Genomic DNA, 15490 nt, shown 5'->3' with positions numbered 1-15490 from the left:
TCCAACCTAAGATCTCTCAGAGTCCGAGGCTGTGTTTTTCATCCAGAGCAGCTCACCTGGGATATGGATGGTGATCAATAAATATTTGCTGGACTGAACTGAGACAACAGCTATTTTTAAACGCTTTGTGTTTTATACATGTTATTACTAGGAATAACAGTAAAATTTGCACTTGGAAGAAAATATTTGCCAGAGAAAGATAAACCTCAAGTTAATCAGAGAAAAACAAATTCTTAATTGTGTAATGTGTAATTGTGTAAATGTGTTAATGACGTTGTGCAGCAATTAATGATGCAGTGTAAAAATTAATGACGCACATTTTCATGTGAAAATTATATTCTCTTCATTCCTTGGCACCTCTACAGAGCCAAAACCAATATAGATTTCACCCATCAAAAAAGTCTCATACCCATGTCCACAGCAGTATTATTCACGGGGGCCAGAAAGTGGAAGCAACCCAAGTGTCCATTGATGGATGAATGGATAGACAGGGTGTACTATATGTATAGAATGAAATATTATTCAGTCTTGAAAAGGAAAGAAAATTCTGACACACGTGATATCATGGATAAAACATGAGGACATTACGCAAAGTGAAATAAGTCAGTCACAAGAGTACAGGTACTATAGAATTTCGTTTCCATAAGGTACCCTAGAGTACTCAGAGTCACAGAAACAGAAAGTAGAATGGTGGTTGCCAGGGCTGGTGGGGAGGCAGGGAATGGGGAGTTGTTATTTAATGGGTAAAGAGTTTCAGTTTTGCAGCATGAAAAGAGTTATGGAGATGGATGGCGAGAGTTGTACGACAATGTGATTGTACTTAATGCCACTGAATTATAGTCCTAAAATGCATTAAGATGGTACATTTTAAATTATGCATATTTTACCACAATTACAAATAAAATTTAAAAGTCACACACACACAAGGAATTGCAGGTTGTCATATCTGACCTACAAATATAGCCTTCTCTCTGTATCTGGGAGCCAGTTCTCGTGAAAGCAGGACTTCCTCATATGTATTTTATTATTACTAAGATGCTCATACAGAGTTATCTATCAGAGCTTGTCTGAGAAATGCACCCTACAAGCTCCTTGAGTTCAGGCCTATCTTTCTTGGCTACTGGGGTGAGTCTAACTGTGCTAAGGTAGTAACTGTGTACTCATTGAGTCTGCTTCTAAATTATTTGTTGTTCATTCCTATCTGGATATCTAGCTTTATTTCTGCCTCAAGCCTATCTGAATTATTTCTGTCTATTGGATGTCTAGTCCCCTCTCACAAATGAAAAGTACTGAGAGGTTGGTATTCATCCTCATTCGGTATTGTCTGTCTACAGCTTTGGAGATATCTTAAATGACTAAAGCACCAACTTATCTATAACTTAGGTCTACATTTTACCAAGACTAGGGGCTTATCTCTATTGAACTGTTAAGAGGGTTGCCTGTGGAACATCCTGTACTACTGATATTATTTTTCTTAGCTGTAGAAGAAATTCTAAAATGTCTTGTCCGTGAACGTCTTTCCTGGAAAATATGTGTTTGTGTCTGATTTGATTTGACCTAAGAATGAAGTTTTCTGTACTATCATTCTCTGGAGTTTTTATAAATGAGAAAATCTCCCTCCTCCTTACGAACAAAAAGTTCTGGGAAATACTCCTCCATGGGTCTCTCTTTTTTTAATTTTTTAAAAAATAAATTTGTAGCATTTTTGTCTTTAATAAATTTGTAGTATTTCTTTTTAAAAAATAAATTTGTAGCATTTCTTCCTTTCTTCTTCCTTCTCTATCTCTCTCTCTCTCTCAAAATAAATTTGTCTACGGGTCTCTAGATAGGACTCAAATATGCCTTACTGGGTAGGCCATGAATGCCAGGCCTTCACCACTCTCCACCTGCGGTCTTTCTCAGGGTGGTGTATGAAGCAAGCAACCTTGAGGTATGAAGTAGTATCTTCCTCTGGAACAAAGAGCAAGCCTGGTTACTGCTTGCTATTAAATAGAAGTTCCCCAACCTCAGTGTTCCTCTCCTGTAATGCATCCTACTGCATGTGCAGGCACCCATCTTATCCTCCCAACTGTCTGAGGGATTTGGGGCTTAAAGAACTCAGAGAAAATATGCTCACACTTTGGCTACTGCTCTTTTCCTGAGAGTCTAAAATCGTCTTTTACCTCTGCACCAGGAGTCTTATGTTTTCTGTCAGCATTCATGGAACAGTGGCAACCTAACTTGTTAGCTTACAAATCAGAAAAAATCCAATTAATGTTGTTAAAATGACAATTCTCACCAAACTGGTCAATCTCAATCACAATCAGACCAAGCACTTTTGTAGAAACTGACAACTTAATTATAAAATGTATATGTAAGTGCAAAGGACCAAAAATACCTAGAACAATCTTGATAAAGAAGAACAAACTTAAATGGACTTCAAGTGTTACTTTAAAGGTGATTCAGACAATGTGATACTGGCACAAAGATAATCGAGAACAGAACAGAAAGCTCTGAAATAGACCAAGTCTATGTACAATCATTTAACTTGCAAAAGTCTTTTCAACAAACAGGGCTAGAATAAATGGATATCCATATAGTCTAAAAATAATCTTTGGCTAAATACCTTACACCAAATAAAAAATGATTAAGATTGACTATATACCTAAAATATAAAATCTGAAGCTATAAAACTTACGAAAGGAAATATAAAATAAAAGGATAAACTGGCATTCATCAAAATTTAAAACTTCTTCTCAACATAAGACATCATTAGGGAAATAAATAAGCAAGCTATAGACTAGAAGATAACACCCATTAATTAAATATGTGATACATATCTGGTATCCTCGATATATAAAGAACAATTCCATAGATAAACAACTAGTTAGTAACAAGCAAATGATTTTAATTCATAATCATGTGAAAAACTGCTTAACATCATTAGGTATCAGGAAAATGTAAATTAAAACCACAATGAGATACAATTACACACCCACCAGAATGAAAAAACAACTTAAAAGACTCAACGACCAAATGCTGGCAAAGACGTGGAGCAATCAGAACTCTCACACATTATTGGTGGGAGTGTAAAATGGTACGACTACTTTGGAAGAAATTCTGGCTATTTCTTTTTTTTTTTTTTTTTTGTGGTACACGGGCCTCTCACCGTTGTGGCCTCTCCCGTTGCGGAGCACAGGCTCAGCGACCATGGCTCACGAACCCAGCCGCCCCGCGGCATGTGGGATCTTCCCGGACCGGGGCACGAACCCGTGTCCCCTGCATCGGCAGGCGGACTCCCAACCACTGAGCCACCAGGGAAGCCCCTGGCTATTTCTTATAAAACTAAGCATACACTTATTGTATGCCTCAGCAATTTTACTCCTAGATACTGATCCAACAGAAATGAGAAAATATATATGGTAAAAGAATATTCATCATAGCCAAATGCAAATGGTGATCTTCTACAGCTAAAGATATAAAGAAGGAACCACAACAAGATGGTAGGAGGGATGGAGATGTCGTACAGTCAAGACCCATAGCCCCAGGTGGGTGACCCATACCCCCAGGTGGGTGACCCATAAACGGGAAGATAATTACACTGCAGAGGTTCTCCCCAAGGAGTGAGTGGCCTGAGCCCCACAATGGGCTCCCGAGCCTGGGGGGGGGGCAGTCCCACACCAGGAACTTGAGCCCCTAGAACATCTGGCTTTGAAGGCCAGTGGGGCTTACTTTCGGGAGTTCCAAAAAGCTGTGGGAAACAGAGGGTGCACACAAAATCTCACACACTCTGGGACCCAAGGCAGAAGCAGTAATTTGAAAGGAGCCTGGTTTAGACCCACCCACTGATCTTGGAGAGCCTCCCAGAGAGGCAGGAGGCAAATGGAGCTTACCCTGGGGACACAGACACTGGTAGCAGCCATTTGGGGAGCTCACTGTACCACGTGGGCACTGGTGCTGGTAAGCGCCATTTTGGAATCCTCCCTCTAGCTTATTAGTGCTGGGACGTGGCCCTGCCTACCAGTCTTTCAGCCTCAGTACTGGGATGCCTCAGGCCAAGCAACTAGCTAGGTGAACACGGCTCACCCACCAGCAGGCCCACGGCCTTAAGACCCCCTGAGCCCACAGTTGCCCCTGTCCATCAGAGAGGCCAGGACCCAGGGCTGGCTCCACACACCAGTGCACTAGCACCAGCTCTGGGACCCCCAGGGCCCTACAGCCAGAGACACTGGGCCTCAGCTCTGCCTACCAGTGAGCCAGCATGAGCCAGCAGTAGGCCCAGGACCTGGTCTTACCCACCATTGGGCAGATACCAGTCCTGGGTTCCCCTGGGCCCCAGCCCCACCTAGCAGCAGGCAGACACCAGCCCCAGGACCACTGAAGCCCTGCAGCCTGCCATACCAGGATTTAGCCTGCCCACCAGCAGGCCAGCACTAGCCTCCAGACTCACAGGGCACTGTAGCCAGCCACCTGGTTCCCCCAAGCAATGAGCCAGCACTAGCTCTGGGGCCCTCTGGGCCTCAGCCTCACCCACCAGCAGGTCGACACCAGCTTTGGGACCCCCTGGATCCTACAGCCAGCAGCCTCATGACCCAGCCCCACCCACCGGCAGCCAGAAATCTTTCAGAGTGCCTTTGAGTCTTTTCTTAAAATACTTCTAGTTATACTTTAAATTACCTCCCTATTGCTAGACATTTGTTGTCCAGAGTCTAAAAATGCTCAGCAAGTGATTCAAAGACAAAAACAGGATGAAATCATTGATGCTCAAACTGAAAATCACGTTTCGGCAAACAACTTCATCTTCAAGGAGAATCAACAACAGTGGTGAAGATCTGGACAATCCCTGGTGTCCTTTCCTGCAGCTTTGGATGAAGGAGAATCAAAGCAGGGTTGGGGGGGCGGGGTATTAGAATACAAAAGTTCTCACGGTCTAGGGAAGGCTGACTGTTCTCTAGCCACCACATCAAGTCAAGCACCAGAACCACTTCTAAATGATTCTATCAGTGGATGGCAACTCACATCAGGAAACATGGTGCTGAAAGTCAACCAATCAGGAGATTTGCCTTTGGAAAAGCCAGGGACTTGGAATAGACACAAAACTTACCAGCATGAGACTCAAACTTCAGCAAAGCACTGTGGTAGCCCAGAGAAATCAAGATGGACTCCTTCCCCACACAGCAACATTCAGTGCCTCTGTTGAGTGAGCATTTGAAGACACAGACACCATCAGCTATAAAAGGTGGGAAAAAAAGGATTAGGAAAATCCATTTTGAGGACTATAAAAAGATTCGGCCATTCCTGCATTTCTGTTTTCAAGGCTCCCCATTTCTATCTCCTTAATATAATGCCTCCTGGGACATAAGTGAACATGAGGATGAATGTAACCATGGTCAAAAAAATAATTCTTCGCATACGGCTTAACAAAGGGCTCATAACTGACTCTTGTCTCTTGCGTTTGTGTCTATCGTTCCATTCCCTATAACCCTTTATTCCCCAAATAATTTTGTATCTCTTGATACCATCCTAGGAGAGATCAGGTAATGGTTTTCTGGGTGATTCTTGAGCACCTACTATGTGCCCAAGATATCACAATAAATCTTCACTGTATGTATCATCACTGCCAGTGTTCCTAGGTGAATACTAGGAAAAGAGTTTAGGTCCAATATGCTAATAAGTGGCAGAACTGGAATTCAAACCCAGGTATTTGACTCCAACGCACGCTCTTCCTACCACAATCTGCAAGCAGGATAAAGAGGGAGATTCATTCTGCAAGCAGAACCCGTGGTAAGTGGCTATGGTCTCATTAGATTCATCTATAGATAATTGGGAACTAACTCTCAATTCCTCTCTTTACAGGTTAGACAGGGCTTTCACCTTGGGCAGCTGTAGTATGGTAGAAAGAGCAATGAAACTTGCAGTTTTGCTTTCATCTTTGATGTTTACTAACACTGGAACTTCAATCACCCAATCATTTTGAGCCACATTTCTTCATTATGTAAAATAAAAATACTGATGCTTATTTTACAAGCTTTTTGTGAAGGCTGAATAATAAAGGTGAAATAAGTTCTAAAATCCTATTAAAACAATAAAGGACTATTATTATTCCTCTCATTATAAAGTAGATCTTAGTTTCTATTCTTAATGTTCTCCTTTCTCCCTTACAAAATTAAATAGAATAATTGTGTTAACTTAAAAACATAATTATATATATATAAAATTCTACTGTTACACATGAGCATATGCACATTCAAAACAGACACACAGAGTTAAAATTACCAAATATTTTCATCCATTATTTCACTCACAAGTGAGTATCTCCTGATGGAAGCATTCACAAATATTTTTCACAAAACATCTTGGCTGGTTAAATAGTACAGATGTTTTGAAAACATTTTCCTGGCATAAAACATGATTACAGGTTTAGATATTACAACCCAGTCAGTGTCTCAAAGGCATAAGCGTCTCCTTGCAGGGAGGCAGACATGAATGTAGATACAGAAGAAGAGTTTGGGGTTTTTTAAACAATATGTGTTTTTTGAAATCAAAAGAAATATTTTCTTCAAGAAAGCAGGATTCCTAGCATTTACCAATTATTTCTTTTATGGTTTAGAAGTAGAATAAGAGAGAAGGAAGAAGGAGGATTCTAGGCTTCTACAGTCCCTTGTACATACATGACTATTATAGTCTGTAAGCTCTTTGTGGGCAGGGGCAATTTTACTTTATTTTTGGAATCAGTATCTTTTTTCCTCTGAATCAAAACCTAGCCCAGTACCTGGTACTTAATATTTGCTGAATCAGTGAAAGCATTTCTCCATGTATTGATTGCATACCACCACAGAACAGGTAAAAGGCTTTATATTTTATCTGGTTCAATATTCCATAACCAGATAGGCTCATAAATTTTTGTTTTATTATTGTTTGTTTGTTTTGTTGTAATTTAATTAGAATATAAATTGAATAGCTCCTTTTCCTACTTTTATAAATTGTAAAATGCCTGTCCATGTATCCTCCTTTCTTCATCCTCTTCTTACCCTCTGTTTAAATATGGGTGGAGTAATATTCCATTGTATATATGTGATATTACTCAGCCATAAAAGGAAATGAAACTGAGTTATTTGTAATGAGGTGGATAGACCTGGAGTCTGTCATACAGAGTGAAGTAAGTCAGAAGGAGGAAAACAAATACCGTATGCTAACACATATATATAGAATCTAAGAAAAAAAAATGTCATGAAGAGATTAGTGGTAGGATGGGAATAAAACACAGACCTACTAGAGCATGGACTTGAGGATATGGGGAGGGGGAAGGGTAAGCGGTGACGATGTGAGAGAGTGGCAGGGACATATACACACTACCAAATGTAAATTAGATAGCTAGTGGGAAGCTGCTGCATAGCACAGGGAGTTCATCTCTGTGCTTTGTGACCACCTAGAGGGGTGGGATAGGGAGGGTGGGAGGGAGGGTGATGCAAGAGGGAAGAGATATGGGAACATATGTATATGTATAACTGATTCACTCTGTTGTAAAGGAGAAACTAACACACTATTGTAAAACAGTTATACTCAAAGATGTTAAAAAATAAATAAATAAATAAATATGGGTGGAGAATGTCTTTTTAAGTATGCCACAAAATCCAGAAAGTACTGGTAACTACTCAAAAATTTAAAACCTACATATGGCAAAATTTTTTAATACTTTAAACAAATTTAAAAAGCAATGATAAACTAGGAAAAATATTTTCAACACAATTAACAAAGACTTAACATCCCCAATATACAATCAGCTGTAAAAAATAAGAAGCAATCAACCTACTGAAAATTTAGTAAGAAGGATTAATAGACAACTGGCAACTAGAAAAATGCTGATAACAAAGAAAAATGTGAAAAAATAATGAATCTCAGAAATAATCAAAGAAATATATGATAAAACAATGAGATCAAGCTTTTTATGTCTTACTGTTAAGTTTTTAAAAATATAAAATGACAGTATCAAATGTTGGAGAGGGTGTGAGAAAACAGTGAATGGCAGTTATTCACAATGTAAATTTCTATGCTCCTGAAATATACTCTGCCCATATGCTTCAAAATTTAAAACCTATGTACTCTTTGTTAGATATTCCACGCACAATAAAATTTTTTCTACGATGTACTTTATCAAGTGTGAATAAACGTATATTCAAGGACACGCATCTTAGAGCTGTTTGTTTAGCTATCAGATGTAAAGAGGCCCAGAGCCCATCACTTACATGGTTGCTTAAATCAGGCAACTCCAAGTTAAGGCTGTGGAACAGCATGTGTAATATTACTGTGGCAATTTAACACTGTGTTTGTCTTTGGAGAAAGCTGTTTTGAAAGATATACATCAAAATGCCATCAGTGGTTTCCTCTGAATGGAGAGATGTGGGAACATTTTTATTTTTCCCCTCATAAAGTTCTGCTTTGTTTGAATTTTCTATGTGACTATTTATTTTTATAATTCAAAAAACCAAGAAAGCTATTTTCATCTGGTAGAAAGCAATCAAACAAAAGACACACTACCACTGCTAATGTAGTTAGCATGTTAAGTACTAGTGTAACTGTCACATTCTAATTCTTGGTGGGTATTACCATTCATTTGTTCATTTATAAGATATTAATTGGTACCTCCTTCATTCAATATAATTATTTAGGAATTTCTGCATCCAATATAATCATTATTTAAATTCTCATTTAAAAAATCATTCATGGATGGACTTCCCTGGTGGTACAGTGAATCCCCCTGCCAATACAGTGGACATGGGTTCGATCCCTGGTCCGGGAAGATCCCACATGCCGCAGGGCAACTAAGCCCGTGCACCACAACTACTGACCCTGCACTCTAGAGCCCACAAGTCACAACTACTGAGCCCACATACCGCAACTACTGAAGCCACGCACCTAGAGCCCAGGCTCCTCAACAAAAGAAGCCACCACAATGAGAAGTCCACGCACCACAACGAAAAGTAGCCCCTGCTCATTGCAACTAGAGAAAGCCCATAAACAGCAACAAAGACCCAACCCAAAAACAAATAAAAATTAAAAGTAAAAATTAAAAAAATCATTCATGGAAATGAATGTTTTATCATGTTTTTTATTTGCTAACCTTATATTTTCTTGTGTTGATTTCCTTTCTTGTCCTTTTACCATGTTAGTACAGAAAACAAACATTCTAAATGATTTCTGTCGACGAATATGATCAAGATTAAATTGCAGCTATTCTAGGGGAGAGTGTATTAACCAAGAATTGTGTCTTTTTAGAGAATTGATATTAGAAAAACGAAGACATACAATAAAAAATTGTTTGAGGAATACATATAAATCCAAGACCAGGAGATACCATTACTGTGGTGAAAAGTAAGGATGGTGTGGAGATCATTTCCACTGTACACTGAAGTAAGGTACAAGGCATCTATCTTTCTATCAAGTTGTTATTACTTGTAATAATAACAATATTTGCAGAGCACTCTGACTCCCTTTACAAACATCTCATTTCATCTTTTCAGTGATATGGAAGGCTGGCTGCCTCTGTGTATTCACTATCATTCTGCTTTGAACTTTGCTTTCATTGATGACCTTCTTTGCTACTTTTTCGAAGGGCAAGGCCTGATCTCTTGGTAGGAGCAGAGTAACAAGCAGAGTAAGTTCATGTGCACAAAATTTAGCAAACTTTGGCAAAGCCCAGAGCCTTGTTGTTTCCTTCTTGAGGAGAAGCCACTTGTTCTACCAGAGGACTCTCAAAGAAAATCCATAATGATAGTGAATCCAGATGCTTTACTCTATCCTCTACCTCAGCCTATCTGACAAAACTTCCAAAGGCACACAAAGAAATCCAGGATCCAACCATTTTACGAGTGCATACAAGTAAACATGGAAAGTGCATACAAGTAAGCATAGAACGTGGCACCAGGTAAAGTCAAGAGAATTGTCCTTGTCTCTCTTAAACAGTATTTCTCTACTTTTCCACATATATACCTCCCTCTCCTTTCAGCCTATGCAAATGCAAAATCCAATCTCCACAGGAAAGCTACAACACTAGTTGATCAAGAATATTAGATATCAGGCATGGTCTAGAACAGATATTCTAAAATATATTTTAATACATAAAATAAATTCCTGGACCAAAGAGTACTCAGGACCAAAGAGTACTCATGACCTAATAATATGTCATTATGCCAGTTCTTTGCTAAGTAAGCCTTTTAATATTTTGCTATCAAGAACTAGGAAGTTAGTCTATCTAAGGAATGTTTCCTACACACATAACTAAAAAAAGGACTGTACAGGCAGCACCTATAAGGATGGAATAAAGTATATAGACAACTATGCAATTATTTTCAACAAATTTAACTACGGAAGATGAGTGTAAAGAAAAAAGGGCAGAATTATGGAACTCTAAGAAATCTAATATTAAAATTAGACATCAATGCTGAATAATGCAATTTCTAAGGGAATGTGACACAGTAGTAATAAATGATATATTCATAGCTTTTTCCTCTCTCCTACCTGGTAAGGAGAATTTTGTATTTGAAAGATTAGATTCTAGGCTTTTGCTTGCTGGAGTAATGATTGTGAAGAAAAACTGAAAATGGATCGATGAATTCAGGTTGAAAGAGACTAAAAGTTAACAGCGGAAAAGAAATGAAGAGAATGGGAAGATCAGGAGAAGGAAGAAAGGGATCCGGAGGTGGTTCTAGAGTTGAGGACTGGGGTAGCTGCCATATGTGAGAGACAGAGACAGAGAGAGAAAAGGGGCTTTTAAGACATCAGTCTCAGAATAATAATAATGAATACTATCACTACCAACTATGATTACTGAAACAGATGTCTAATTGTTTTATTGTTGTTTTGGTTTGGCATTGGTTTGCTTTTGTAAATGTGCACCCCTTCCTCTACATTTTGTTTTATAATTATGCTAAGTCTACACTGTCAACTCATACAGCCATTACCCAGTAGGACTGTTCCCTTTCAGCCTTCATTTAATAACTACTTAATACTCTGCACTAGTCCTGTGTGGATGCCTCTCTAGTGTTTTTGGTTGTCCAAAGTCATTCTCTAGTGGAACTTAGGAAGGGATCACTGAAACAAATTCTTTAGTAGATTGCTTAGGAAGGGCCATGGGAATGATATTCTCTGAATTCTTACATGCTAATCACTGTCTATGTCTTTTATATTTTTGAGGGTCAGTTTTTCTGGATATAAAATCACATTTTCTTTCTCTGAAGATCTTTAATGTTACTCCATTTTCTTCCAGCATATAGCATTACTGTCAAAAGTCTAATGATAATCTGATTTTCCTTCTCATAACAGATAATATGCTAATGTTGTCTAGATTCCTAAGGATTTTTTTCTCTTTCTTTATAAGGTCAGTAATTTTTACTAGAAAGTGCTTTATGCTGGGCATTCTAGGGCAATATAATATTTTCAGGTATAAAGTTTATTCTTTCGGTATGTGTTTTCAATTATTTCATCAATATTTTCTCAATTGTAATTTTAGTGTTTGTTTCTTTGTTCTGATATCTTCTTCAGAGACTCTTATGTATATGTTGCATCTTCTTTGCTTATGTTTGCAATTTTCTTTTGAATTCTTTTTATGTGTTTTTATATTCCCTTACATTTTAAAAAATTTCAATTTTTCTCCTTTATTTGATGTAGTTTTTGTCACTTCTATTGAGTTTTCATTTCTAAAATCATTATTTTATTTTTGGAAAAACTAGTTCAAGATGGCAGAGTAGAAGGATGTGTGCGCACTCCCTCTTGTGAGAACAATGAAATCACAACTAACTCCTAAACAATCATCAACAGGAAGACACTGGAACGCACCCAATAAGATACCCCACATCCAAAGACAAAGGAGAAGCTGCAATGAGACAGTAGGAGGGGTGCAATCACAATAAAATCAAATCCCATAACAGCTGGGTGGGTGACTCACAAACTGGAGAACAATTATACCACAGAAGTCCACTCACTGGACTGAAGGCTCTGAGCCCCACATCAGTCTTCCCAACCTGGGGGTCCAGCAACAGGAGGAGGAATTCCTAGAGAATCAGACTTCGAAGGCGAGCGGGATTTGATTGTAGGACTTCGACAGGACTGAGGGAAACAGAGACTCCACTCTTGCAGGGCACACACACACATCGGGACCCAGGGGAAGGAGCAGGGACCCCACAGGAGACTGAACCAGACCTACCTGCTAGTGTTGGAGGCTCTCCTGCAGAGGTGGGGGATGGCTGTGGCTCACTGCGGGGACAGGGACACTGGCAGTAGAGGTTCTGGAAAGTACTCCTTAGCATGAGCCCTCCCAGAGTCTGTGATTAGCCCCACCAAAGAGCCTGTAGCATCCTGTGTTGGGTCACCTCAGGCCAAACAACCAGCAAGGAGGGAACTCAGCCCCACCCATCAGCAGACAAGCAGATTAAAGTTTTACTAAGCTCTGCCCACCAGAGCAACACCCAGCTCTACCCACCACCAGTCCCTCCCATCAGAAAGCTTGCACAAGCCTCTTAGATAGCCTCATCCACCAGAGAGCAGACAGAAGAAGCAAAAAGAACTATAATTCTACAGCCTGGGAAATGAAAACCACATTCACAGAAAGACAAAACGAAAAGGCAGACGGCTATGTACCAGATGAAGAACAAGATAAAACCCCAGAAAAACAACTAAATGAAGTGGAGATAGGCACCCTTCCAGAAACAGAAGTCACAATAATGATAGTGAAGATGATCCAGGACCTCGGAAAAAGAATGGAGGCAAAAATGGAGAAGACGCAAGAAATGTTTACCAAAGACCAAGAAGAAATAAACAACAAACAAACAGAGATGAACAATATAATAACTGAAATGAAAAATACACTAGAAGGAATCAATAGTGGAATAACTGGAGCAGAAGAACGGATAAGTGACCTGGAAGACAGAATGATGGAATTCACTGCCGTGGAACAGAATAAAGTAAAAAGAATGAAAAGAAATGATGACAGCCTAAGAGACCTCTGGGACAACATTAAATGCAACAACATTCACATTATAGGGGTCCCAGAAGGAGAAGAGAGAAAGAAAGGACCCGAGAAAGTATTTGAAGAGATTATAGTCAGGAACTTCCCTAACGTGGGAAAGGAAATAGCCACCCAAGTCCAGGAAGCACAGACAGTTCTGGGCAGGATGAACCCAAGGAGAAACAAGCTGAGACACATAGTATTCAAATTGACAAAAATGAAAGACAAAGAAAAATTATTAAAAGCAACAAAGGAAAAATGACAAATAACATACAAGAGAACTCCCATAAGGTTAACAGCTGACTTCTCAGCAGAAACTCTACAAGCCAGGAAGGGAGTGGCATGATATATTTAAAGTGATTAAAGTGAAGAACCTACAACCAAGATTACTCTACCCAGCAAGGATCTCATTCAGATTGCACAGATAAATCAACAGCTTTACAGATAAGCAAAAGCTAAGAGAATTCATCACCACCAAACTATCTTTACAACAAATGCTAAAGGAACTTCTCTAGGTAGGAAACACAAGAGAAGGAAAAGACCTACAAAAACAAACCCAAAACAATTAAGAAAATGGTAATAGGAACATACATATCAATAATTACCTTAACTGTAAATGGATTAAATGCCCCATCCAAAAGACATAGACTGGCTGAACAGATACAAAAACAAGATCCGTACATACGCTGTCTACAAGAGACCCACTTCAGACCTAGGGACACATACAGACTGAAAGTGAGGGGATGGAAAAAGATATTCCAGCAAATGGAAATCAAAAGAAAGCTGGAGTAGCAACATTCATACCAGACAAAATAAAGAATGTTACAAGAGACAAGGAAGGACTCTACATAGTGATCAAGGGATCAATCCAAGAAGAAAATATAACAATTATAAATATATATGCACCCAACGTAGGAGCACCTCAATACATAAGGCAAATGTTAACAGCTATAAAAGAGGAAATCGATGGTAACCTTCCAAGACTGAACCAGACAGAAATAGAAAATATGAATAGACCAATCATAAGTAATGAAATTGAAACTGTGATTAAAAATCTTCCAACAAACAAAAGATCAGAACCAGATGGCTTCACAGGTGAATTCTATCAAATGTTTAGAGAAGAGCTGACACCCAACCTTCTCAAACTCTTCCAAAAAAACTGCAGAGGAAGGAACACTCCCAAACTCATTCTAAGAGGCCACCATCAACCTGATACCAAAACCAGACAAAGATACTATAAAAAAAAGAATATTACTGACCAATATTACTTATGAATTTACATGCAAAAATCCTCAACAAAATACTAGAAACAGAATCCAACAACACATTAAAAGGATCATACACCATGATCAAGTAGGATTTATCCCAGGGATGCAAGGGTTCTTCAATATACATAGATCAATCAATGTGATACACCATATTTACAAACTGAAGAAGAAAAACCATATGACCATCTCAATAGATGCAGAAAAAGCTTTTGACAAATTTCAACACCCATTTATGATAAAAACTCTCCAGAAAGTGGGCATAGAGGGAATCTACCTCAACATAATAAAGGCCATATATGACAAACCCACAGCAAACATCATTCTCAATGGTGAAAAACTGAAAGCATTTCCTCTAAGGTCAGGAACAAGACAAGGATGTCCACGCTCGCCACTCCTATTCAACATAGTTTTGGAAGTCCTAGCCATGGCATGGCTAGTAGCATGTCACTGTTTGCAGATGACATGGTACTATACAAAGATAATCCTAAAGATGCCACCAGAAAACTACTAGAGCTAATCAATGAATCTGATAAAGTTGCAGGATACAAGATTAATGAACAGAAATCTCTTGCATTCCTATACACTAATAACGAAAGATCAGAAAGAGAAATTAAGGAAACAATCCCATTCCCCATTGCCACAAAAAGAATAAAATACCTAGGAATAAACTTACTTAAGGAGGTAAAAGACCTGTACTCAGAAAATTCTAAGACACTGATGAAAGATATCAAAGATGACACAGACAGATGGAGAGATATACCACGTTCTTGGATTGGAAGACTCAATACTGTGAAAATAATTATACTACCCAAAGCAATCTACAGATTCAATGGAATCCCTATCAAATTACCAATGGCATTTTTTTATAGAACTAGAACAAAAAATCTTAAAATTTGTATGGAGACACAAAAGACCCCAAATAGCCAAAGCAATCTTGAGGGAAAATACTGGAACTGGAGAAATCAGACTCCCTGACTTCAGACTATGCTACAAAGCTACAGTAATCAAAACAACATGGCACTGGCACAACAACAGACATATAGATCAATGGAACAGGATAGAAAGCCCAGAGATAAAACTCACACATCTATGGTCAACTAGTCTATAACAAAGGAGGCAAGTATATACAATAGAGAAAAGACAGTCTCTTCAATAAGTGCTGCTAGGAAAACTGGACAGCTACATGTAAAAGAATGAAATTAGAACACTCCCTACCACCATACACAAAAATAAACTCAAA

The 15490-nt window shown here is 38.8% G+C and overlaps 1 protein-coding gene across 1 annotated transcript in view; it reads right to left on the bottom strand.

The window, feature by feature from the left end:
* The window catches only part of LOC131761291 (histone-arginine methyltransferase CARM1-like), a 261079-nt gene that overhangs the window by 151933 nt on the left and 93656 nt on the right, over positions 1-15490 (bottom strand). The window contains exon 2 of the mRNA XM_059071901.2: positions 5084-5209. Coding sequence (XP_058927884.1) covers positions 5084-5209 — 126 coding nt within the window. The remainder of the gene's footprint in view (positions 1-5083; positions 5210-15490) is intronic.

The sequence above is a fragment of the Kogia breviceps genome, chromosome 8 (genome assembly GCF_026419965.1).
Source record: "Kogia breviceps isolate mKogBre1 chromosome 8, mKogBre1 haplotype 1, whole genome shotgun sequence".
Lineage (NCBI taxonomy): Eukaryota > Metazoa > Chordata > Mammalia > Artiodactyla > Physeteridae > Kogia > Kogia breviceps.
This window is presented reverse-complemented; position numbering and strand designations above follow the sequence as displayed.